Source organism: Alosa alosa, chromosome 19 (assembly GCF_017589495.1).
Source record: "Alosa alosa isolate M-15738 ecotype Scorff River chromosome 19, AALO_Geno_1.1, whole genome shotgun sequence".
Classification (NCBI taxonomy): Eukaryota; Metazoa; Chordata; class Actinopteri; order Clupeiformes; family Clupeidae; genus Alosa; species Alosa alosa.
Window position 1 is genome coordinate 26966299 of NC_063207.1, and position 26278 is coordinate 26992576.

At 44.9% G+C, this 26278-nt stretch overlaps 1 protein-coding gene across 1 annotated transcript in view; it reads left to right on the forward strand.

The window, feature by feature from the left end:
- Positions 1-26278, forward strand: part of LOC125283896 (AT-rich interactive domain-containing protein 1B-like) — a 151284-nt gene that overhangs the window by 7848 nt on the left and 117158 nt on the right. The window contains 2 exon segments of the mRNA XM_048227432.1: positions 12973-13170; positions 23323-23487. Coding sequence (XP_048083389.1) covers positions 12973-13170; positions 23323-23487 — 363 coding nt within the window.

Below are 26278 nucleotides of genomic sequence, written 5' to 3' on the forward strand. Positions count from 1 at the left end.
AATTGACCAGTGAGGTTTCCTGCCTCACATATAATTAGCCTACTAATAAAATAATTGAAGCTTTTTTGGTTCAATCCTGTGATGATAAGAAATTGATTGGAAGAAAAGCTGTGCATTTATTTATATGTGGACTCATTGTCATGTGAGATGTAGCAACATTTGTACAATTAAATAATGTGAAAAACTGTCTAATGCTAATGAATTGTTGTCAGCCTTCAATGTCACCGCATGGGATCATAAAGTAATTTATCACCAATGATCTCAAAGTGCTCAAGCATCATTAAGGGTGTATTATAATGATTTAAAGACATTTCAATTGCAAGACATTAAGCACAAATTCAGAAGGAGCTGCCAGGCATGACCGCCATAGAGGCATGTTGTTCACCTCAGGTAGTCAGCAGGACCATACTGATACGTTTGCCTGCAAACTGCAAGTGTAGGTGTGTTTTTCAAACTCAGTGTTGCAGGAACATTCCTGTTCAGACATTTTGGTATCTGTTTATTTACTTCTTTGGAATAATGTAAGCTGGCGTGACTCTATACTCTCTTGTAGTTTGTAGACAGACAGAAGTGTCTGGAAGCAACAAGGTTGGTCCTGTATGTGCAGAGGCTAGGCTCAAGCTGAGCATGCCAGGTTGGGTTGTTCTGGGGGGTGAATAGCAGACGCCCTAATGTTGACAGTGAGCCAGTGAGCTGCTGGGTGGGTTGAACATGGAAAGCTTTTGTGTCGGCTGCCGGTAGAGCCTCTGTCTGTCTCTCTCTCTCTGGTCGGTCTCCGCAGGGGTGTGAAGTGGGGCTCAGCAAGAGCTGTTTCTGGGGAGCAGGCAGTGAGGAGCTGTGGAAATGGAAAGGTCCCATGTTTTGTTTGGAAGGCTGTCAAGTGTTACAGACCAAGGCAGGGACGGAAATGGGTTTTCTGCACCTCTCAAATGCCAGAGCTTTCAGTATCCATTAAAGATCTGTGATTTGGAAACGTGTTATGCTTTAAGTTGTGTTTATGACCTGCTTAGTGATTTCTGCTAAACCACAATTTGGTTGTAAACCACCACCCGTCTCTCACTCACACACACACACACACACACACACACACACACACACACACATACACACACACACACACATGCTCCCTCCTCTCTGGTATTGCCTCAGGCTATCGTATTTCTTTTCTTCACCAGTCAGTCCGGCGTGTTGGGCAGTGCGCCAGGGTTGTGGCCTCACCTCACAGAGAGGCTCAGTGACCTTCACACATGTAAATTAGCCACGTGCATGGCCTGAGCCAGCGAGCGGGAGCAGTACCTCCCAGAAGGAAAAAAAAAGGATTTCTCCTCTCTGTCCACCGCCCACCCCTACCCCCAGTTCCCATGGGCGTTCCCAAAGCCTGCACGCCCTCCAAGCTGGAAGGGGAGAGGCAGAGCCAGGAAAGAAGGGAATTCGCCCCAGTGGGACTCCCCACGGTTAGCGGACAAACAAGGAGAGCCATTTATATGAAAAACCCACAGTGTTTGTCATTAGATCAGGACTAGGTGTGTGTGCGTGTGCGTGTGCGTGTGCGCGTGTGCGTGTGTGTGCGTGTGTGCACACACATGCGTGTGTGTGCTGAATTGCTTGCTACACTATCTTGGCTACATTGTCATGGAGAGTATGTTCACTGAATTGTGAATTCCTCTGAATGCTGACTGTGTACTATAATGTGCACTGGGTTGATTTTTGCACTTTTCTGCAGTTTTTTGTTTGCTATGTAGAGCTGCAAACTACTCATATGTTGTAAATCTAAAACATTTGCTTACACAGTAAGTCATATTTACTTGGCGAATTTCCAATATTAGAAAAGTTGATACCGTAAAAGTATGCATCATTAAGAGGTGAGTCAGATCAATGCCATGTTGTTTTCTGCAAGTGATTATGTTCTTATTTAATAATAGGTCTATATTAGTTGAAATGGCCGCTAGTGAATGGTGTGGGGTGGACTGACCTGTGAAACTGGCTGTTTTGGTGGCCACCCTTGGAGCTACAGTTTATTATTCTTTGTTTGTAAACTGCAATTTACTCATTAAGATCACAGTGGGAGGATCCATAAAAATGCTGGAAACTGAGAAAATAGCATGTTGTTCTTTTGACCTGCCAATAATAAGAAGAGGCTACTTGAGCTGGAGGGTATTGATGATTGCACTTTATACAAACAGGTATGTCCAGGCAGTTTCTTTTCAAGGTAGATTTTTTATTGTGCATTCAGGAGCTGAAATGAAAGAATCGTAGTTTATATTGTACATGAATAAATAGCTTCAAGGATGGTTATTTCATATGCATTAAATGCCTCTGATAATGTCATATTGGAAAAAAAAGCAGCCAGTGTCCTCTAAAAAGATGAATGCTGGGAAGGGGTAGGTCCTTTTGATGAACACTGTAGAATAAACACAGAAAGGGTACTATAATGCCAGCTGTATGTCACCAGCTACTGTGTTTACCGTTTTGTAGATCACATTACCATAATCAATAGCTCGGGTAACAGAGTGTGCCGCTGTCGCTCATTGGAAAAGTTAAGACAGGCTCTGGGTTTTCCAAAGTGTTTTACATGCGGCTCCATTTCTGGAGCTGAAATGGATGCATCAGTGGGATGAGACACCCCATAGACTCCTGCGCTTTTAGCTAAATGAGGTTGACTGTGAGAGGGGGTTGAGGGTCACTGCCAAGCACGATGCATCACAGTCCTCTGCTCTCTACGAGGACGAATGATCGACTTTGCCCACTTTTAAAAGGCGGCTCTTAAAGAATGGCGTCACTGCCGGCTCCTCAGAGCTCGGGAGTGGACAGAGCTCGGGAGTGGACATATTTTTGTCATTTGGTCTGACACTGTGATTGTGCGCTGTGTGTCAGGGTCAGTGGCAGCAGAGAGCGCAGCTCTGGAAAATGCTGAGTGAGGTGAATCGCCTGGTGACAGTCCATCGTACATCCTGCAGCGTTGGCTGGCTGAAGAAGAAAAAAATAATGCTCCCCAAAGTTCTCTCTCTTTCTCTCTCTCTTTCTTCTCTCCTTCTGTCTCTCCACTGTCCCAAGCTAAATACTGCAGCTTTGCTGTCCTCATTGTGAGAGTCCTTCTGGTTGACCTTCCCCATTGCAAATCAGCACTGCTCTGTCACTCAAGTCATTAAGCATTAAAGATGAATTGTTTCATTATGCTGCTCCTGCAAAAAAGTGAGATTCAGTCCAATTAGTGTTAATTAAGAGTGTGAGGAGCAGGAGGACTTGCAGTGCCCCTGGTTCTTAGGGAGGAGCAGACCTGGGTCTGGGGGTGGGGGTCGGGGTGGGGATGGGGGTGGTTGGAGGGCATAGAGGCACGGCTGTTATTTTAGGAGATGACTTTTGGGGACAAGGTGTTGGTGAGGGGTCATGGGCTCCTCGTTGACCTTTCCCCTCACATGCCTATTCTGTTGAGGCTGTCTTGTTGAGGATGAAAGAAGAAATATGCGCCAACGGTCAGGTTGGTGGTGTTATTTTAATCAATGGGTGGTAATTGTCTTTCCATAGTAATGCTGATTTAATCACTTTGTGATTAAGAGGCTCCTATTTGGCCTATTTGAATGGCCATTTGTGTATGCGTGTGGAATATTTGTTGTATGCTGAACTAGAAAAAGTGGTTGACAAAATGACATTTGGTAGCCTAGATAATTTTTCTGTCTATAAATTGTATAACATTCTTATGGTAAGACATAATGTAGGTTTGTTAAACATTGGATTAAGCCACTTTACTTTGCTTAGAGAAACAGCTTCCACTGACTTACCTCCTAACAAAAGCAATGTCCTCCTGTGTAGTTACATTCATAAAGGACTATACAATACCAAGCAGCTATGTAGTACTTTACCTAGAAAGATTGTAGACTGTGTATGATTGTGTATGTGGTAGTGCAAGGTGGCCTGCAGACACATCTTATTACATTTCTGTATGCACAATATACAGCCTCCATTTATTGCTCTGGGTCTTTCTCAGCATGGCATGTGCCCCATCGGGCTAAACTATGGGTCCTGTGTACATCAGAAGCCATTATGCATAATGGCCTTCCCCGCGTGCCATTCTCTGCATGTTATGATGCTTATTTTATGACTGCTTACATATCAAATATTTAAATAAACAGAATAGGGGCTGGCTCATGCCGGAGGGAAGAGCCATTCATTTCCTCCATGCATACAGGCGGCGTAGGGAGAGGGAGAGGGAGAGGGGGAGAGATAGACGGCAGACATGGGGAGAAGAAATGCTTCGCTTGCCTCCAATCAAAGCGGTCGAGGACGTTTTTTCGCTTACGCTCAGCAGCAGCGGTGGCAGCGGCGGCAGCAGCAGGGCCATCCGTCAGCGCTTCTCCCCAGCCGGAGGGATGGACAGGCCCTGGTGGCACATAAAAAACCGGCCCGCTGTAGTTGTGAATATCAATCCAGCAGCCAAGGAGACTGGACGCAACAGCCGGAAAGCAGAATGTAACACAACGCTGTGTAAAAAAGCAAACGTGTGTGTGTGTGTGTGTGTGTGTGTGTGTGTTTGAGAGAAAGAGAGAGAGAGAAAGAATTGCATGTGAGATGCGAACGAGAGAAGTAAAAGAGGAGAACTGATTTATTTGTGCGTTCCTCGAGAGCACACAACAAGGTCTGAGGCCCCGGCAGAGCTGTGCCTGTGCTGCGTTAGTGGGAGGCCCATTACTGTCAGGCTAATCTTAAAATAATTAATTGAGAAGTCGGCGGTTTTAAAGAGTATTGTAATTGAATCCTAAATTAGGCCTGGGAAAGAGGACACGTCCTGCTTTTTTTCTGCACACCAGCTCACTCTCTCTCTCGGTACTAAAAAACGTGATTATTTGCGACGGGAAGGAGATGTGAATGAAAAAATGGGCATATATTATTCATTTCTTCTGTTCCTTTGATTTTTTTTGACTGATGTGTTTTGAATTGTGATAAGATCAATGCTTTAAGAGAGGACAATTCTTTCAACTCGAGCTCCCTTCTTCCTCTTGTAAACAAACAGGAGTTATGTGAAGTAATAAAATAAACACAATGAAATGCATAAATTCAGTGGCCATTGTTAATAATATCTGAACAGCACAGGCAGCATAGCCTCCATCATTCCATTTCTAGAGGAACCACTGAAGTGCTAGATGTCACGTGCCATCCTTTCAAATTTCAAAGTTCCTGTCTCACCTTGACAAAGCAGTTATTTGCTCATTTTCTGTCCCTCTTTACTGTTATTTATTCCTCCATTGTCCACAAACAGTTCTTCAGTAGGACACAAGTATTGCTTGCCCCCAGCGCCTGTAGTGTGTTGCCTGTTTTCCTTGATGGCTGTGACTGAGGGACGCGTATGGAGAGCCCGTGGGGCATCACAATGTGCTTTCACTTAGACGCTCTGCACTCCAGATGGCTCCGCCGAGAAGCTCTCTTGAAAAGTAGAGGAGGTGGTGGAAAGAAAGAAGAGGGGGGAGAAACGCCCTTTGGATCAAAGCTCAGCCCCAAAAGCGCCCCCTCCATAAAAGTGTGCCTCCTGTATGACTCGTGGAGAAGTCATGTTAAAAAAAAATGGTAGTATTGAGTTTAAGGTCAAACTGAGGTCTTTCTGTCCACTGGGGAATGTTGTGAAGTTTTGTCAAGAAAGACAGATGGTCTGTATTTGGGGCAGTCAGATGTTCAATGACTGCACTGGACTATTGTCTTGGAATATATGCAGCGCCTCACTGCATCCGAAATACAATTAGTTTTTGGAAGTGTGAAAGTTTAATTAAAAATCTAGAAGTTAGTCCATGTTTTTGTTTTATTGTTAGTGATTGGAGATAATTCTTTGTTGTTTCAGACAAGTATATGGCAAGAGGCTCTGGCTACAATATTTTGGCTTTGAATTCATTTCCCACAAAATTGTGGCCTTCAGAGGATCCATAATGAAAGCTGCCTTTTACCTCTGAGTTTGGAAGGTAATTTTTCCAAATAGTGTGCATGTTGTTAGTTCGAGCACTGCCATGAAAATAGATGTACTGTATAAAAGGACGCATCATAAAATTACTTTTTTTTTTGTTCACGCAATCGCCCCTCCAGAGCACTGTTTCCCCACAGTGCAAGTGCATGTGAGTGGTAATAGTGGTCGGAGTGAGGGAGAGAGGGGTCTTTTTCTGGACATGCATTACCCTTGGGGCCAGGACTCATTGATTGCAGAGTGCTGGTCCCACATGTTCACACCTGGCACCATGATTGATTTGGAGATCTTAAGAGATTGAAAAAGGCCCAGCCGCTGCGCTCCACTGCGGGGTGGCCTTGAAAGGTCAGGGGGTCAAAAGCAGCCCATATCCAGGGCACCCCCAGGTCGACAGGCCTATTCTTTGCGGGGCAAAGGCATTAAGAGGACAATCAACCCTCGAGAGCCCCAGCCCTTTGGCCACTCTTATTGTTCCAGCTTGAAGTCAGTTACCAGCAACTCATCAACCCGGAGCATGGTTCGCTGAGGTGTGACTGGAGCCTTGAGAGGCTGCACTCTGCTTCTATTGCCTACTTCATTTTCTCCTGCGGTAGATCCAACCAATCAGGCATCATAGGAAACACCAGTGCATGATGGGTGTGGTAGTGGAGTTAGTTCTGGCATGTGTATGTGTGCGTATGTGAGTGTGGATGGAGGGGGGTGAATTTAATGAAAATCAATTCTTTCTAATTAACTTTTTAAATTTCCTGCTGAGCAATCGGGGGAGTCATCGCACAGTCTAATAATGAAATCAATTTGGTTAAAATTGTTTCAGTTGACTTTTAATGAGTATCTAATAAGTACTGAAGGATAGAAGGTCAGGAAGATCTGTTTGTTGTTCCTCCAGTGATGGGTCGCTGTTCTGTAATAAAATGGCCCTTGGCCAGACTGACCTCCAAAACCCTGGCCAGGGCTACGTTTCCAGTGTCCTATTGATTGTGCATTTTGACTGAACCTTCATAGTGGTTCAGAGAGCTTTACTTTGTGGCTGGAGAACTTCAATCTCACCTCATGGTCGCGCAGGGAATTGAATGTTAGCTGGCTGAGCCATAGAATGCCTTGTTTTGTATTTAAAAGAAACAGACTGAAAGATGTAGTCAGGAAGTGTGTCCATTGGAGCTCTCAGCTGTAATGTCCCTCTCCTCCCCATGAAAATGTTTATGCGTTTTGTTCTCTCTAAATTCACGCAAACGAGCAGCCATTGTTAATTCATAAACACACTTGGTAACGCAGTCTCGTTTACAGTTATGGGAGCTGTAAAGCGCAACACAAGGGCCATTTCTATTAGCCTGGGTGATTCCCCCTGAATATGTTAAAAACGGATACATATTTAATAGCCACATTTGCACCGTAGCAGTAGAGAAGGTGCAATTGGCCAGACAAAGCAGAACATCTATAAGAGCCTGAAAAGAAAATTTGCCTTCCAGATAAACTGCTTTTATTGTCTCCCTCCTTGGGCTTGTTGGAGGAGGCACAGTTGCCGTTGTGCAACTCCCAGGCCTCGGCCTCATGTTGTTGAAGTGAAACTAGAATGCATTCCTCTCGTGCCACGGCTGCCCTCCGCTGAAACGGCTCCACAGTGGGGCCTGGCTTTTTCCCATGCTCCTCTCTGGCGGAGGCCTGTCACTCTCGCATTGTGCTCTCGGGAAACGGGGCGGCTCCTTACCGGGGCCCCGTCTCCCTCTCTCTCTCTCTCTCTTCCTCTCTCTTTCTTTCTCTTCTTCTCCCTCTCCCTCGCCTACGATTCCGAATGGCAGACGTAGGTCAGCCGAACCGATCGTGATTTGCAGTCTGTGCATCTGGCCGTGTGGGGGTGGACACGGGGCTGGCATCTAATTAACGCTGAGGGTGAGCTGGCGGGCGAAGCTGTTGGTGCGCATTAGCACGTCGGAGGGGAAAAACTGGTTTGTTGGCATCGTGTTTTTTTCTCTCAAGGCAGGGAGAGTCGTCCCTTTTCCCTCCGTGTCTTTGTTTCTGGATGTTTCTTTTGTTTTGTGGTGCTCTTGAGTTGGCGGCTGAAATGCAGCTTTGAAAATGCAAACAAACAAAATGTGGTTTGTTTGTTTGGCTTTTATTGTGCTTTGTTTGGTTATTTTTTTTTCTGTCTGACAAATTCACACGTGGTTTGATTTGAGTTGTTTTGTTATTAGTCTTTGTGAGGGTTTGGGGTGGAGAGGAGGGGGTAGGAGAGATCCTCCACAGATGTTTCAACTAGAAGAAGTCTTCAGACAACTTCCTACCCCCAATCCCTAGCACCGGTTTCCTCTCTCTAATGACAACTGTGTGCTTGCCGTGAGGATTACAATGCTTGCCCACTTTCACAAACACACGGGGGATATGTTGTAAACACTGGTGTCAGCCATCGAGGGCACCCTTATCGTTGGCTGGCCTGCTAACTGTACACAAAGGCAGAGCAATTATGCACATGCTGCCAGGCACAATGGCGCAACGGGCTGCCACATGACAACGGCCAAGCATGCTCTCTCTCCCTCTATCTCTCTCTTTCTCTCTCTCTCTCTGTCTCTCTCTCCCTCTATCTCTCTCTCATTCCGTCTTACACTATCATTCTCTTACTTACTCCTTCTCACACTGTTGTAATTTCATGTGTCCTGTTATATAAATAAAAGTGACTTGACTTGACTGTTCATAACTGGCCGTCATGGTAAGCTGCACTTAAAGGCAACTGCTAAAAGCCAATTTACAGGACCTTGAAATGATTTTCAGACCTCTCACTGGAATTTTGGTGACAGAAGTTTCATACAGAATTTTCCAATGGTATGGTAAGAGCTCAGGAAGACACTAATGCTACTGCAACCAGCAATTAATTTTAAAGCCCTTAACCGGCTTTATTGCTGGTGAGGAGGACATTCTTGAATAGCAAGAATTATCTATGGTCTTTTTGTGTGATTTCTAGCTTGTAATATGACTGTTTTCACTGTCAGTAGGACTTATCTGGTTCACGTCTGGTTGCTATACGGTAACGCTCCTGTTCCGTTTTGATGACATCAGTATTGTCTTTGCTTCCATGAAATTCATTTTCTAATCTTCATCAGCAGCAGTGTAGAATTTGCACATGTTAATGAGGATTCCCTTCAGTTCCTTCCCGTTTGCCGATTTGTGATTCAGGCCTGTCCACTCTGAGCCGTCGATGAGGGGGTGTTTACGGCTCTAATTATGGTGTCCGTTTTTGAAAATGTCTCTGGCTCTCATGCACCTGGGGAGCGGTGTTTGCAGTAATGCTTTATTTCACTGCAGCCATTTCAGAGTATCAGACACCAACGGTGACGGGTGACATTTTGAATTTTGTCGATGGCTTCTTTGCTCAGCTTTTTGCCATTGATTTTCTGGCACTATGAGACGCAAGCCTCAGCAGGAGCTTTTTGTACAAACTGAACACCTATAATCCCCTCCTACACGCAGACAGACACACTCACACACTCACACACGTACACACACACACACATACACACGCACATGCACACGCACACGCACACACACACATACACATACACACTCAGACATACACAGACATACACACATATTTACATACACCACAGCATTGTCATTATATACATCATGTTCACATCACTAGACCTGGACCAGACTACCTCTTTTGTTCACGGAAAGTTGCTAATATGCAAGTGGTGAGAAAAAAATTAAATCTCTTGAAATCTTCTTGGTGTGGTGTGGTGTGTGGTGTATATGTGTGTGTGTGTGTGTGTGTGTGTGTGTGTGTGTGCGTGCACGTGTGTAGTTTTCTTAATTCATTTAGCAGATGTTTTTATCTTAGTTAAAAACATCTTAGTTATATGTGTGCTCTCAGAAATTGAGCTCCTGACCTGTTGGTAGCACATTTGATTATGTTTCTGGAGCACTGTGGACTACTGGTGTGTGTGTGTGTGTGTGTGTGTGTGTGTGTGTGTGTGGGGGGTGGTGTGTGTGGGTGGGTGTGGGTTGAGTGCATGTGTGTCCTCTTTTGTTTGTTAGCATTATTGCACCGATGAGCTCCTTTATTATGTATAATTAATTTGATGCAGACATACACATCTTTCTATGCAGAGTTTAAAAAGTTAGAGAAAGATATGCATGTTTCTGTATTTCCATTATGAAATTATAGCAATAACCATTTCCAGATTAGCATTTTATATTTATTTCATCTCAATATGCAGAGTATTACTTCCTAATCTATTTGGTTTGTTTTTTGCAGAAAGAGTCTTTCTCTCTGCTGATTAACATCCCTAGCACATTAAAATGAAAGGAGCTAAAGCATTTTGAAGTCATAAAATCAGTCACAACAACTCAAAAGACTATTTTATCAAATTTAGCAGTTTTATACATGTCTAATATCCTCCTTGTTCCTTCCTTAATAGCTTTGTTTTTGCAATATTCTCACCGCAGTTTAACATGCAGACGAGGTTCATGAATTCAATTTCAAGTTTATTAGTAGACATGGAATTCTCTGCGCCTGCCTAATGTAAGTGAAAATATATCACAAAAGATATATCCCGCTGCTCAAGACTAGATACCTCCATTGCAGGCTGTACAGGTCCATTATCATTCTGTAGTCTCTTTAAATACCCTTTCAAATGTACACTAATATTGGCCATTGAATGCCAACACCTTTAAGGGAAAAAAATGACTTTTATTTAGAACTTATATTACGACAGCATTTAAATCAGAACGGTCTCACTGTGGGAAGTCAGGATTTTCTGACAAGGCCCTGGAATCTGATAGCATTCCGGGTTCCTTCAACATTTTCTTAACAGCTTGATATCATCACTCAAAATCTCTCTTTCCCTTCTCCACTGAGCCCCAACCCTCTTAAGGTTCCCTACGTTGAAGTCTACAGCACTCATGCACACATAATCCTGTCGGCATCCCTGCTGCTGAGTATGATACCGCTTACAGTTTCGCTCATGGCTGGCTGAGGGGGTTGTAGATTAAGTGTAGGTGTCCAGACCCCCTACCCTCTCCATATTGCTTCCGCCTATCATACCTCTTCTCTTACCCTCAGTGATACCTATCACATTAATATCACATAACCACTTGTACACACTATACTGTAGATGTTAGTCTTGAAGAGACTATGCACACAAATGTTCAAATGTAGTCATTGTGACCAGGATGGTGGGGCTTGTCCATCTGTGGTGCATGTCAGCATCTGGGTCACCTTTCGTGGAGCGTTTGCTCTTTTCCCTGCCTGTCCCCACGACCGCTCCACCACGTGCAGGAATTTGGCAACGACACAGAGGAGAGGATCTGCTTGCTTTGCAGTCCTGCGTTTTTTTGGCACACCCGCCCCCTGCTTGAGCGAAGGCTATCTGAGGAGGCGACCTGAGCCTTGCCCCATATTGCGGGTGGCACAGTGCCCTGGATTTTTTTCCCTTAATTCATGAGTGGAGCCCTCCAGCTCCAGATCACACTCTAATTAATGGGCTAGAGTGGCATGCCTGATGGCAAGGAGGGGCATCCAGAGAATGTTTTGTCCATTTTGTGTGTGTGTGTGTGTGTGTGTGTGTGTTTATATATTTAAATAGCCGAATTCAAGGGAGCCAGTTTTGACTGTTGGTCCAGAACAGTCAGTAAATGACAACAGTAGGCAGCGGAGATTTAGTCTGTCATAATGTGGTTGCTGGATAATGCTTGATGTCTTGGCAGCGTTGCGAAAATGTTCATCTTGTATACAGACAAATAAACATAAGTGTATGTTAGTGTGTTTCCTTGGAGTATATTTCTGTTCTTTCTTGCGACACACTGATGTGATTTTGAAAGGCTTAGTGTGTGTGCAAGACTTTACAAGTGAATCTTGCAAGCAGATGGCCAGGGGCTGTATGGATGAATCCGTCATTGTTCCCATATGAAGACAGTATGGAGAAATTACTCAAGATGATGATAAATGATTGAGAAATTGTACAAAGAGGAACAGAGAAGGGCTGTGTGAAGACGGGGGGCTGTAACGGTGGGAAGGCAGGCCGACTGGAAAACTGTTGTGATACGGCGGCCTACTTACTTACTACTAACACTGGGAGTCGCATTTGTTTCCGTCATTTTCCAAGTGGAGGTGGTAGTGGAGACATAGAGGCCCTGTCCCTCTGGCAGTGGGTGAGAAACCCACAGTAAATCCTGCTTAATCTGGAAACCAGTGACTGGGAGGGCAGCCTGCCTGACCCCCCACACACACACACACACACACACACACTCACATACACACACACACACACAGACATGCATGCACACTTACTCAGGCACACCTGAACCTGGCAAATCACTGGAAACACATTTGAGGAGATTGACAATGGGCTTCTTGTATTTCCCATTTCTTCCATGGCTGGCAACTTGGTGTTGGTGGCAACCCACCAGGTATCACCTGTTTAAAGGGTGTATAAGGTTCTTTCTTTATTGCCCGTTTACCGTCCACAGCACAATTGGTTGTGTTTGTTCCTTGACATTTCCCCGGCATTGTTCCGTGATTAGGCCTGGCCGCCTCTAAAACCTGCTATTCTCCTTCGCTCAGCGGGGCTGGAGTCATATTGAGTGGAGAAGTGGAGGTATTGTTCAGGGAGGTGAAAGGGGGAAAAGAGAGAGAGGGAGAGGTATGGAAGGCTGTGCTCGGCTAAAAAAAAGACAGTGGGAACAAATGCCATAAATCATCCGTGATCCAGCACAGCGGAGCGGAGACATCAGACCTGACATAATCTGCCCCGCCGTGTATTCTGCGTTTTGGGTGACGGATTAATGTTAACCTGACATGCTGGAATTTTCCTGTTGACTCTCTGGGTTAAGGGAAGGAGGGGGAAAAAAACCCTTAAAAGAACAAAATACTCGAAAGGAATAAATTGGTCCTGGCAAAATCTTTCTTTTCGGGTGCTTCAATTTTTTTCCTGAGCTGTCTTCCACTTCTCTATTCCAACAGGGGCTCAGTGCTGTCCTATTCTCACTGATGGGGTACTGCGCTTGGCTCACGTCCTCCTTTGTTCTTGTTTTTGCAGGTGGGCTCCATGGACTTCATGGTGATGAAGCGCTCTCAGCTGTATGGGATGGGCGGGAGCAACCCCTACTCGCAGCAGCAGCAAGGTGGGCCCTACCCCAGCCAGCCATACGTATCGCCCGCCTCCCACCGGTATCCAATGGGAATGCAAGGGCGTGGTCAGCTTGGCATGGGTGGGATGCCATATCCCCAGCAACAGGTATGTCTTTGTTGGACTACTATGCATATACCTCAATAGTCACTAGAAACATATGTATGTCTGTATTGTAGAAAGCAAGAGGCACAGCATGAATATTCTGCTAAAGAACATTATTTTGAATGGCAACATTTGCCATTTTAAAGCACCAAACAGTTCCAGATTGCATCTCACTTGGAAAAAAGTTTGATTTAACTGAATAATTTAGTTAAATATTGGAAAACATACTTGCAGTTGCATGCAAAAGGCACCATCACTTGTCATTATGGTAAGTGTCAAAGTGAAGAGGGGTCATGCTTCTCATTTGAAATGTCCTGAGTCCGTTCCAAAAGGTTTCGTGTTTTTGGTATCAGGCTGCCAAGCTGCAGTCTGTAATTCTGTCCCTGCATATGGAGGTGTCATTTGAAATCATCTAGCAGCTCTTGGCAGCTGAAAATGGCTGCTTTTCATATTTCCCATTCACAGTAGAGCATTAGGATGGTGTCAGGAGTACCTATAACCAGTCCAAAGTGCTTGCTACTTAAAAGGGATGTTTGATACAGTTTGAGGTTGCCTTTTCGAACACGTGCTGAAATTAGGAAGAAAGCTACTGCTCCATGTTTTATCCATGTAATCCATGTTGTTTTGAATGAGGGGATCCAGACTGGCTCTCTCTCTGTCCCATCACTGGAGCAGGCCACGCTATTCTGGGCTGGCAATGTCCCCCTGTCATGGAGCTATATTTAGCCAGGCCTGTTGGTCTGAGCTTTAATGTCTCTCCTGAGAGTTCTTGGCACAAATGGCAGGACCTCTGACTTAGCCAGCTCTCTCATGAACCCATTGGGATGGATGAGAGTGGAGGGAGAGAGGGGGGGGGGAAGAAAAAAGAACCAATCTCAGCCTAGGCATTAATAACATATTCACACCACACCACACTGTTTCATAGCCCGAATGCCCGTAGCAGTGAAACTACTTGAAAAGGGGTTGGAGGGTTGGGGGTGCAGTAATGGAAAGCAAAAGTAATCAGGAACAGCCCTTGCGTCCTTTTAAAAGCTATTTTATTATTTACTCACCCGTTTTTTATGTTCAATATTAGCTTCCTGCATGGATTACCATTGTTTTTTTGATTAAAGCTGGACCCAAGGGCTTTGGTGCACTGGCGGTAACACCACTAGAGGAGTCGGCAGTCCACATTAGAGACTTCCTTTTTTATAAAGGGCTGCTCAAGGCTGCTTCTGCCTCTCCTATGACATCAGTGTGAGCCATAGGGAGGCACTGGAAACAAAGACGGAAGTGATTTATGCCTGTAAAACATACACGCACAAATACAAACACACACACACACACACACACACACACACACACACACTCAAACTCACCCTAAACAAATCCTGTTCTTCTGCAATCAAGTGCATTGCAATAGGGAGTCAGACCCATAGTCTTGGCAGTCACAGAGCAGCCACGCAAAATAATTAGAGAAATTAGTTGTTATCCCCGACTATGGCCAAGGGAGATAACTTCTAAGTTATAATTATCTAGCGTTGCCATTAAAGAGAGAACATGAGAGTGTAATTGCGAAACATAACTAACCGAAAGTAATGAGTTTATAACAAGAGAGATGGAACGGTTTGTATCATTTTATGTGCTCTGATATGTCTCATAATGCAATGAGTCAGACAAATGGGGAAGAAGGGAGTAGCGCATCCATCTCAGGGATAAATGTAAACAGCCAAGGGGAAAAAATCGCTTCAAACAATTCCCATCTAATTTGATCCAGAGGTCTGCCTGCATTTCATAGGAGCCTGGTAGCTTCTACAATGCACCTGGGCATTTCCAGAGGACTGAGACAGTACTGTCACAAGCGCCTGTGGGTGACACAAATGTCCTCCGTGCTGCTAACGTTTCCTGCCAGTGTCCGTATCCCTCCGTGTCCTACACTGAGGCTGTGCTCTGTGGAGAAGACCGAGGCACAGTCTGCCTGGAGAGGCACATGCTACCAGTGAATACAAATTTGTTCATGGAGAAAAAAGTGAGCAACATTCTCAACAGTTTCACTGGTTTAGTGAGTCAGGGGGCAGAAAACTTTGACAGAGAATTTGCATTCATTAACCAGCCTCAGTAAGCACACCAAATTCATTTTCCTACTGTCTAATATCTGTAATATTCAACTCAAGCCAGCAGCAAAACACAGGAGTACCCCTCAAAAATCCATTTGTCAGCAGTTGTATCAGCCTGTCTCTCTTTTTTATAAATATTTTTATAAAAAAACACAGACACTATAGAATCCTGACAGGCTTTGACCTGTTCTCTGAGGAGTGACAGTGTCATTGCACCTGCCTGAATAGGCAAGGGAGGGAACAGCAAGGATTTGAACCTCTCGTCTGGTTTCCACTGTGAGGATGTCAGAGTCGCTGCTGTCACCCACAGTGACAGGCTTGTGGCAGAGCATTTCCTCCAGATTATCCTGCTCTCTTGGGGCACACACGCTACCCTACCAGAGTGCTGCTGGTAGCTCGGATCATTGGAGCGAGAGGCATACGAGGACCCTTTTCTCTTCCAGGTATCAGAGTCACTGTTGCTTCCAGTGCTTGCCGAGCCCCATGCCTCCTCAGGTAACCCCGTCATCAGGCCCACCGATTGAAGAGATGCTCTTGCTCTTTCTTTGTGTTTGCATACCAAAATGTGCCAAGTAGACACTCCAAACAGATAGGGAAAATAGAGGAAAAATAGCCCTTGAGCAAATTCTGAGATCCGTTGAATCAGATAAATGCTTCCCGCCTCTGTGTGTAGAGAGAGAGAAAGAGAGAGGGGGGGGGGGGGTTAGGGAGAGAGGGGGAGAGGTAGAGAGAGAATGAACAAACAAAACAATGGGGACCAACATGAAGGACCTGACTGATGACAGGATTTGGGCTTTTTGTGTGGAAGTGGAATGAACTTGAAAGTAAAAAGCCTGCCAATTCCACTGCAATTTTCTGTGATGTCAGTGTTGGCAGACAGAAAGGAAAAGAATTTGAAGGCAACATTACTGTTTGATGTGAAGGCAAGCAAAAAGATTGCCTGTGAAATGAAAGAAGGAAAATGTGTCAACAAGCCAGGAAGAAACCATTACTGGTCGTCACTGCTTGTTTTTACCCATTTGGCTAAGTTAATAGAATCTAACCATTAAATTGGAGAGGGAAACATTGCCTTGTCCACCACTGTTCTTTTCTTTTACAATAAGGGGCTCTTTCCTTTTAGCTCTCTCTCCTTTCTGCTGGGAGTCTGAGGCAACTAATGGGTTTTTATTGAAAGAAAGACCTGTAGCTGCCTTTACTGTACCCTCAGTCTCCACCCCCATCACCAGCCACACATTTAACCTTGAAGCAAGATGTTCCCTGAGTGTTCCCTTTCTCCTACCTATAAAAAGTTGGGTGCTCTTCGCCAAATGGAATCCCATAACCTTGTGCCAAACTGTATTGACAATCTGGAATTAAAGCTGTAATTTATTACATTGATTGGGTAACTCTTCCATCATGGTTAGGAATGCTCTGAGCCAGCTGAATCACTTAGGAGCTAAGACATTGTCTTTGAGGTTAATGTACTGTATGCTGGTCAGCTAGAGTGATGGCTATGAGGAACGTATAAATTACCAAGTGCTGCAGACAGGGAGGCTGGGCAGATGGGGGAGGTGGGCTCTTTGAAAGGCTTTTGAAATGTTGGAACCAGGTCTTCAAAGTCCCCGGTACGTCTATTCGTTTGCTCTGGGACCCCAGGCATTTCTCAACGACAATTAAAACAGGAGACATTAAGGGCAGGCAGGCAGAGGAAGAGAAAGAGGAGAGGGAGGGAAGAAAAGAGGACGTAGCCTCGATATGGTGGCTGATTAATTAAGGTTTCTCTTGCAGCAGAATAGATGAAGTTTCAGGATCAATTAATTAGTGAGCACCCAACGAGCATCAATGGCTCTAATGGCCTGCTCTCATTTGTAACTTTTATTAGCCTACAGTTCTATCGGCCAAGCCAATCAACTTTGAGAAGGGAAACACCTTACATCCATTAGATTCAGATAAAATAGTCCATCTACACCATCTCTCTTCAAGACCGCTCATGTTTATGGAGCATATAGTTTACCAGCTGATTTGTTGGTCATCTTACTGTTCGTGTAAACTGTTTTATTCTATTTTTATTTGTATCCCTCCTAGCTGGTGTGAAATGTAGGGATTAAGGTGTCTGCATTAGTTAATGTGTAGGAGGTAGATAGACATGCATTTTTGATGAGATAATGACAAAGGCTAATTGTCACTATTTGTGAAATCTGTGTGCACAGTATGTTTCCCAAACTAACAGCTTATTTTCACTTGCAGTGAAAGCCAGGGGAAATCCTGAAGACTCTGCTCCATTTTTGCAAACGGGGAGAAATATTGATGTGTATTTGTGTGTGGAGGAGGTGTGTGTGTGTGGCCTGGGTCTGGGTCTGGGTGTGGACTTGGTGGGTTGAGGATGCCTTATGACAGTTAGAGAGATTAGTTTCTCCTGTAATTGGCTGTCCAAAAAATTCATCTTCATTTCCAGTGTGATCACAAATTCACAAATTGATTTTCCAGGGTCACTTTTGCAGGATTGGAGTTGCTATTGCTGTGTAAGCCCACGCTGTGAATGTTCGCTGTTTCTAGAGGAAATGTTGTCACATTTTCAGCCTTCAGATCCAGTATGTCTGGCTTTTAGTGACTAACTTTTAGCCAGTTGTACATGTCGGTGCCTTGTGCTAATATTAGACAAAAGTCTAGCAAACATTCTATTTTTATTTCTCGGCTCTTCCCTTCACGATTGCAAAATGAACATCTAGGAAATGTGTTGAGCCTGTATGTGTTGAAGTGTATGATTGAATTTGACCGGTCAAAATATTAACACGGAAGTATCTTAAATTATAGACATTTGGCAGACACAGCTTTTTTTTAAACTCCTATGACTGTGAACATGTTTTATGGTGAAGTGTAGTATAATTCTATGTTCTAATTGGAACCACAAATTACAATGTGTGGTGTTTGGCCATCAATATGGGGTTAGCAGTCACAGTTAAAGTTCAAAGTGAAAGGGATAATTGACATAAGTGTCACATACTTTAAGTCAGGCTTTGGAACACTTTGGTGATTTATTCACGTAAAGGTCTCTGGCTAGTCATTTTTGCCCTCTTGTACTATATTCTTGCTTTGTAACGCTATATTCAAAAGAGCGTCGACAGTGATTCCAGCACATTACGTGAGGGCAGAGTGTTTTATTTTCCTTCTGCTCTGCATGGCTTGCCATTTGTTTCCCCGTTGTGATATTAAATTGTGCTGATTTCCACACAACAAGCTTTCTCAACATTTAAACTCCGGCCAACAGCACCACTCTGTCCATGGGGTTTTTCCACTTCTTCTGGCTCCAGTCTTAAGTGTGGGCCTGAAGTGTGCTGATGCTGGGGATTGTGGTTGCGCTGTTCCCTGTTTGGCAGTCAAGTGAAGCCTTTCGCAGCCTTGCTGCTGGGATTTGAGGAGACTGGGAAAGCCTCCCATCCTTTCACTGCAGGATCAGGAGGCTAAATTCCCTCCCAAAGATGTAGGCTTATTCAGGATCGACCAGCGGAATGAGACCCATTTTCTACACATGAATCAGAATTTTCTCTTTCTGGATCCTGTTTTTTTTTCTGTGTCCTTTCTCTTGTGTTTTTTCCCCCTTTCTTTCATTTTTCCCCTACATTTCTTGGCCATGAAATGGGGTCAGAAGTTTAATGGGGAAAACATTTGAATTGGTGGCACTAAACCAGAGCCTCGGAGCTGGAGCTCACACATTTTTAGAGAGCATTAACCCCTGGTCCTCTTTCAGCATCTCTATTGGAACAGTGATGGGGCAATCGCCACGACAAATCTGGCCTGCAGTAATGGGCGTGTTAGAAGCGGATGCTGTCATTTTTAGCTGCTGATTGAAGCGTGTAAATGGCACAGCAGAGGCTTGATGCGTCTGCCCAGCTGAGAGTAGACACGAGGGAGGTAGAACGACAGGGGTGCCCAATTTAGTGTCTAAATGGGACACAATCAGGGCCCTTTCAATTTGGCCTCTCTAAGGCCTGTTATTTTGGATTTATCATAAGAGAAGTCAGTGTCTCCCCATTTCGATGTTTTAGTGCTCAAGTTTCAAAAAATAGAAGCTAGCAGTTTGCGTCCACTGTCAATATATTTTTTGGTAACCAGACATTAACTGCATAAGAGGGTGAAGGGGACTATGCACCATTGGTCAGGAAAATATTAACGGGGCACACAGTTAAGACCCTTATTCAAGATCTTACTTATTATCTTATTTCCTTATTATCATGCAACGTTCTCTCCACTACATTTGGGTCACAGAATATAAGCCTTTTTCCTCCATATCAGTCTTGTCTTGATGTTAAATATGGCTATTCATCACCCTGTCATACAGCATATTTTTCTCTGCAGTGGCAGCTCGTTGCTCGTTTCTGTGGCGACTCCTGTTAGCATGGCCGAGCGTTTGCCTCGCGCTTGTTACTTCGCTTTGTTTGGCCGAGCTCTCCAAGGGCAGCTCATTCTTGAAGTGTCAAGTGGCTTGTGTGCGCAGAGGGGAGAGGGGAGATCAAACACGTCGAGCCGGAGGTTAGTCACCTTGCAAGAGTGGCGATGTAATCTCTCCTCCCCTATGTTTAATCATGAGGAGAAATTGTTTATCGTCTCCGAGCCACGCATCTCATTCGGGCCTGCTTGCAGCCTTCTGCTTTCAGCAAATTAAAAGGGAAATGTGGGGTTTAAAGAACACTTCTCTCCTGGGTATTCCCTAAGCCTGCGTGTGCCAATTTGAAGTGAAGTGTTGGTTGATCTTATTTCGTTACTAGCAAGCTTATTGCAGCTGGAGGAAAGGTTAATCTATCTATATTCAGCAATCACTACAATATGAACGTCCCTCTGTGCCAGTACAGAAAAATACTTATTTAGTCTAGTTTTAACTTCAGTATGCTGCACTTAGTGTAGTCGACAAATAAAAGTTCACAGATTTGAAATTCAAATGAAACAGTTAAGTTTCATTTGAATGAAACAGTTAAGTTCGAGGACTAATCCAATTTGTCCAGTTTACATGTGTGCTGTATGAACTGTCTGAATGCAGTGGAGCTTTTTTTTTATTTGTACTGCACAGTATATGAAGTCGGATTGAGACCAGAGTAAACACAAGTAGTAGATTGCACAAATAAAGGCTCAATACATTGTCCTCTTTGTGTCGTTCCCAATAGCCAACTGCAACTGTGTCTTAAGTCGAGTCCGAAAACTCTCTGAGGAGGGGCTCTTCTTTTCCCATCCGCCTCGTCACTGTGCACTACTGGTCAGTCTTGTCAGGTGCCATGGTGGATCAGCGGTGTCCCTTCCTCCCCTCTGCATTCGTCACACTCTGATGCTGATCGGAGCCGAGCGTGGCCGAGGCGCTAGCCGCAGGAATCTGCTAGTGCTAATGCAGCCCCCTCAATAATCCTGTCATGTCCGTGTGGAGTGCTTAATGCTCCGACGTCTCTCTGGTTGGCTGGCTCCATATGTCATTCAAATGGGGGACCTGTGCGTTGGCTTGGGACACACGCAGCCAGCCATGGCACTCAGGCGATACAATTATGAAAACTCTGTGCTCATTGGACCAATTGAATAACAAGCAGTTTTCGCCTCTGATCGGCCTAAATGCTCGGAACTGGTTGCTTATGGAGTGATGTGGATGGGTGATGTTGCTATGTTTAAGGCTGAGCAGGTTTTTGGAGACAGCATCTTTCTTAGCTTGTGTTGGTGTAGTTCTTGGGGAAAAAAAGCCTGGTCTTGCAGCCAGATGAGAAATGTGTTATGGGCCTGCTATTTGGGGATGGCAATAAATCCTTCTATTACTATTGTTTTCCTTCGGTTTTTATGTGTGTAATTTTTCCCCTATGTTTTTTGTTGTTTTTTCTCTGTTAATTTTTTTTTCATCTTGTTTTGAGCGTTCCATTATTTATGCTGCTTGATATTCAAGGCCCTTAAGAATTCTGAAGCATCACTCTAGGTTTTAGATTAGAGTCTGACCTGATTCCTCTCCTTTTCCGTCAAGCTATTTTTACACCTTCAGGAAGCACACCTGAACAGAGAGGTGAGCTTGCTTTTTCTGTTCTTTTACCCCTCTGGTAGGGTCAATCAATATTATTACACAACCCTGTACACAGACAGTGCCCGCATCTCTCCCTATTTACTGGAGCAATAGTGCCAGCACCACTGATCCCAGTAGACCATTATCTATGCTAACTATAACCTATAAGAAATGAGCATTTGTGTGTATATGTGTGTGTGCTATTGTGAATGATAGTGTATTTGTGTCTTCTTTTGTTTTGTTTTTTATTTTATTTATTTCAAATTTGTTGCAGAAATGTGTGCAGGCAGACTAACAAGTGTCTCATTAGGCTGGTGAAATGCTGTGAAATCAGATGACTTGGCATTGGGGTTAATAGCCTATCTTTGCCCATGCCAGCAGAGCCCCTCCATTCATTAGAGCATGCAGCCAGCCACTGTGACCTCCTCGCCATGTGTCAGGCCCACACTGAAATATTGTGTCTCTCTGACAGCCTTTCGTGGAGACACATAAATGCCACATAATCCTTTCATCTGACAATCGTCCTGATGGTGTGACAGCATTCTGTGTAAGCTCGGGCAAAGAGCGGTGACCAAAAATAACGCTCTGCTCCCGCTGAACAGCATCAGGGAACATATTTAGGCATTTCCCCGAAAGAGCAGTCAGTCGGTCAGGCACCAATGGGTCATAGGCTTGGCTTTACATGCCATGTTTAACGAGACGCGGCAAACATCTTTGGCGGAGATCGGAAAGCACTGAAATCAGAAAAAGAGACACAACTGGACAGCTCTTTGCTGTGATCTGCATGGCTAAGCCCACATTTTTAGGCCCCAGTGACCCTCGGAATAGCCTCTCGTGGAGTGTTGGAGAGGCAGGCCAAGCAGCTGCTCATTAGAAAGTGTTACATAAGTGAGAGCAAGAAGGCAGCAGGGGGGGTTGGGGGGGGGGGTTAGTTTGGTGGGTGCGGCGGCTGGGCTCAAGTGTTCGCCACAGCTGTATTTGACGGCATGGCGGCAGCGTGGGGAGAGCGCATTCCAAAGGCAACACCAGATATCTGGCTCGACTTAAAAGACCTTCACCTCCCCTTCTCCTAACCCCCGCCAAATGGAGGAAACATTGAGTCGAGCGTCTAGCCTCGTGTCTCCGCCGGGCCCAAATGAGACTGGATCAGACCTTAAAAAACGACAATAAAAGGCTCAGCCAGGGCCTTTTTTGTGTGTGTTGTTTTTTAGTTGTTTTCCTTTTTTTGTCTCCCCTTTAATCACATTGTGTAATATGTCTGATGAAAACCACTGGCTAATTGACTGGTTATTGCTGGGATTAGTCAGCCCGGCGGTATTGTAAGGCTCTGTTGCTCATTGTTGGCAAGCCCCTCTGCCTCCATTCATCTCCTGTCACCATTGTGGCATGGATTCCTTATCCGCTAGTCCATGTCTGTAGTCTGTTGACTGTTTTGCCAATTAGGCTGTATTGGCACTTTGGCAGTGCACAGGACCTGAAGGGTTTGCCACGTTCCCTGCTGCTTTGTGACCTCACTTTGGCACGAGGGCTCTGCCAGAACACTGTAGCACTGTGAGCAGCAGGCTGCCAGGATGACGTGTTGTGTTGGACAGGTGGGAACATCATTCCAGTGTAAATAAAGCTCGCTCCCACGCAGTTTGCACAGCTCTCAACACCCCCCCCCACACACACACACACACACACACACACATTCACACGCACTCCCCTTTTTAACAAACTCCACAGGGATTTTTGTGGATCCAGTCCACCCCACAAAGTAGCATGTGGCTCCTGCTCCTGCTATTGAAACTGTTTGTCTCGATGTCTTACAGGCTTAGGAGCTGTTTCCCCTCAGAGGAGAACTATGTTGCAGATGTCTTGATAGTACAGCGTTAATTTTGATTTCATGTGTTTTGTTTAGCTTTATTGCGGCACATGGTTTTAAATGGTCATGCTCCCTACGGTCCTCTTTGACTCATGATGACTTTACAGCATAATAATAATTTCTGAGAACGATTCAGTGAATTACTACAAACTGAGCAATGTACATAATGTCCATTCTGTTTTCTTTTTCAGCAGGTGCCTCCCCAGTATGGCCAGCAGGGAATGGCTGCATATTGCCAGCAGGGCCAGCCACCATACTTTAACCAGTCCCAGCAGCAGCAGCAGCAGCAGCAGCAGCACCAGTCAGGCACCCCAGCCCAGCCAGTCTACCTGCCACCCCGTCCTCCACCACAGCAGGTAAGAGTGCCGACTGCAGACGACCCCCTCCTGATCCTGTCCCTTCTTGGAAACAGTGGGCAGAGAGCAGCTCGTGGGCCAGAACCTCTGATTACTTGTCCAGATTATTCATGAGTTCTATTTCTGGCTGTTTCCTACTTGGAACTGCACACTCCCACTGTTTCAGACCACAAAGGCATAACTCTGGCTCGCCCTCTCACACCAGGGCTGTCATCGGTGTGGCCAGAGGGGCTGGGGTGGGCGTGGGCTCACAGAGGAATGGTTCTCTAGTTTATGATAACCTCACAGATGGTTTTGTTTCCTCCAATGGTTTGTGCAAGTATGTGGAGAAATGGCCCTTTCCCATTTTCTTTCCTTTTGATTTCCACATGGTTGCGTAGCAAGATGACAGTTTTTGTTATTGTGTTGTTGACACTGGCAAATAACACTGGTTTCCTATTGCTGGTGAGCGCAAACTGTGTGTTGTACTGTCTCACTGTTATTTATGCGTATCCTGATGCAAAACACAAGTATGCTGGTGTGGGAAGACAAGCAAATAAATGCACATAAAAACATCCCATTAAAAATATGTGGTTGAGTCCTGAAAGCATTCGGCCTAGAAGAGGGAGTCCATGTGTTTCTCGTTGTCTCTGGCGCGAAAGGAATCTGCCCATCTGAAGTGACCTCTGTTGGCCGACTGGAGGGAACTTGGCTGGAGGAGGCTGCTCTGGAGACGGGGAGGATGGCGTCTCTTGCGTCAGCCACAGAGGGGGGTGGAGAGGAGTGGAGCGCTGCCTTCGGAGCTCTTGAGGTCAGCGTGAAGGGGCGGTAGCGGTGGTGGTGGCGGCGTGGACTTTATGAACTTTGGGAGACCTCAAACTAGCCACGCAGTGTTCAGTCCGAGCACATTTAAAGAATGCTGAGGGTTGTGCAAGGCTGGCTGTGTGCAAGAAGCCATTCTGGCTCTTGAAACTCGCCTGGCCTTTCCTGTCAGTGTTGGACTCTAGGTTAGTGCTCTTTTTCCTTCTTCCTCAAAGGGCGATGGCATTAATCAAATCCAACTCTTTATCTTTTTAGTCCCTCTCTTCCTGGCTGCCCATACTTAAGGGCTGATGTAGGTCAGGCAGGCTCCAGGCTATTTGTATTCAGGAATAGTAAATTATCCATGGGAGCTCTTTGTGGAGAGAAAAGCTTGACCTTTGGATAACACCTTGGACTGATCTGGTTTGTACAATTCTGCTGGAAAAAAAGTAGTTGTTCGAGTTGCATGATGATAACAGTGCTCCGCTGGACAAGGTAGACGCACTATATTACCCTTGATTCCTGAGTCATTTTTCAAAGAGGAATAAGTGCCTGCCTTCCCTGGCCTCCCGCTCAGAGGGCGCCATCTTCAGCCTGACCCAGATTTTATTGACCCACATCCTTTTTTTCGGTGGACTTTAAAAAGTCATCCCTTTATGGTTCCAACAGTTTGATTCCAGATTTATTGGCTCTGCTGCTGCCTCCATTAACCTGTACTGCGCGACAACCTCCAGTCGACTGAGCTGCTCAGTTTCCTGTATGGCTTTGTGTATGCCATTGAACCTGAAGCTAAATTGGAAAGAGGACAGTTTTACTTTACAGTCACATCAAGTTTAATGACAGGGGTGTTATATTTGACAGCTTGACACTGTTACCAGTGCAGGGAATGAGCTTTTTCTGAACCATGTTGGAGGTTGTAAGATTGGTGCTTCCACAGACTCACTGAAGCATGGCTTGATACTGGAATGACTTACCTGGCAATAATGTTTGTCTTGTATTATTATGACCTATAATGTATCTGTAGATGTATCTGTATTTATATTAATACAGTCATAACATCAGTATATTCCCTTTATATAATAACATGTAGAGTATGTGCTGTAATATGAAATAATTTCTCCAGACTTTAGACTAATAGTTTGCCAATAATTGATATCTGCATTTCTAACTTTGCTAAACCTTGAGTAGTCACTGGGGTTTAAATGATAAGTCATCTGAGAAATTGTGCTATAGGAATTCTGGACTTGACTAGAATCACTTTACAAGAGTTCTACTTCTGATCACCTTGACTTTTCACTGCAGATAAAAAAGATATGGTCAGTATTCAGCCATGCAGCTATGCAAGAAAAGAATGCCTCTAAGGAGCCAGGTCCTTTATTCTGTGACCTACTCAGCGATGCATTAGCCATTGTGTAGCGTTCCTGCAAAAAGCCAAAGTTGTTTCAGTTTTTATTACCTGAAGACTTGCCCTTAAGAGAGGTTGCAAAAGTGAAATGTTTCCTTTCGGTCCTATCCAGACAGATTAGACATGGCGTTTGACATGGTTCGATTGGGGGGCTTGGCTCTCCTAAGACCTACCGGTGTCTGTGCTGATACAGAGTCTGCTCTTTCTGCCTGACCTTTTGTTATCTTCATAGGAAGCTGCTTTGGTAAGCGAAGGAGCCAGGTCCAGGGTTTATACCCATGGCCACTCACAGGTCTTATCTTCATGGGGAAGCTCAGACTGGGACTAGCTGTTCCAGGTTGTGGATTTATTTGTCCTGCTGTCCGTCTCAATGGCTTCAGAAACTCTGCTGGGTGCTGTGTTTTTGCTCCCTGAAAAATGCAATTTAACCGCCACTTAGATCAGATGGAGCGAAACCAGCAGAATTTTCAATGTAAAAAAAAAAAGGTTGGGAAAATCCTGTCAGCAATGTGCTCAAATGCCTCTCGGATTTATTTACATTTGCTAACGAATGTGACCTTTTGCCACACGTTTGTTGTGGTGTCTGGGTGCTTTGTTGTGTCTGGT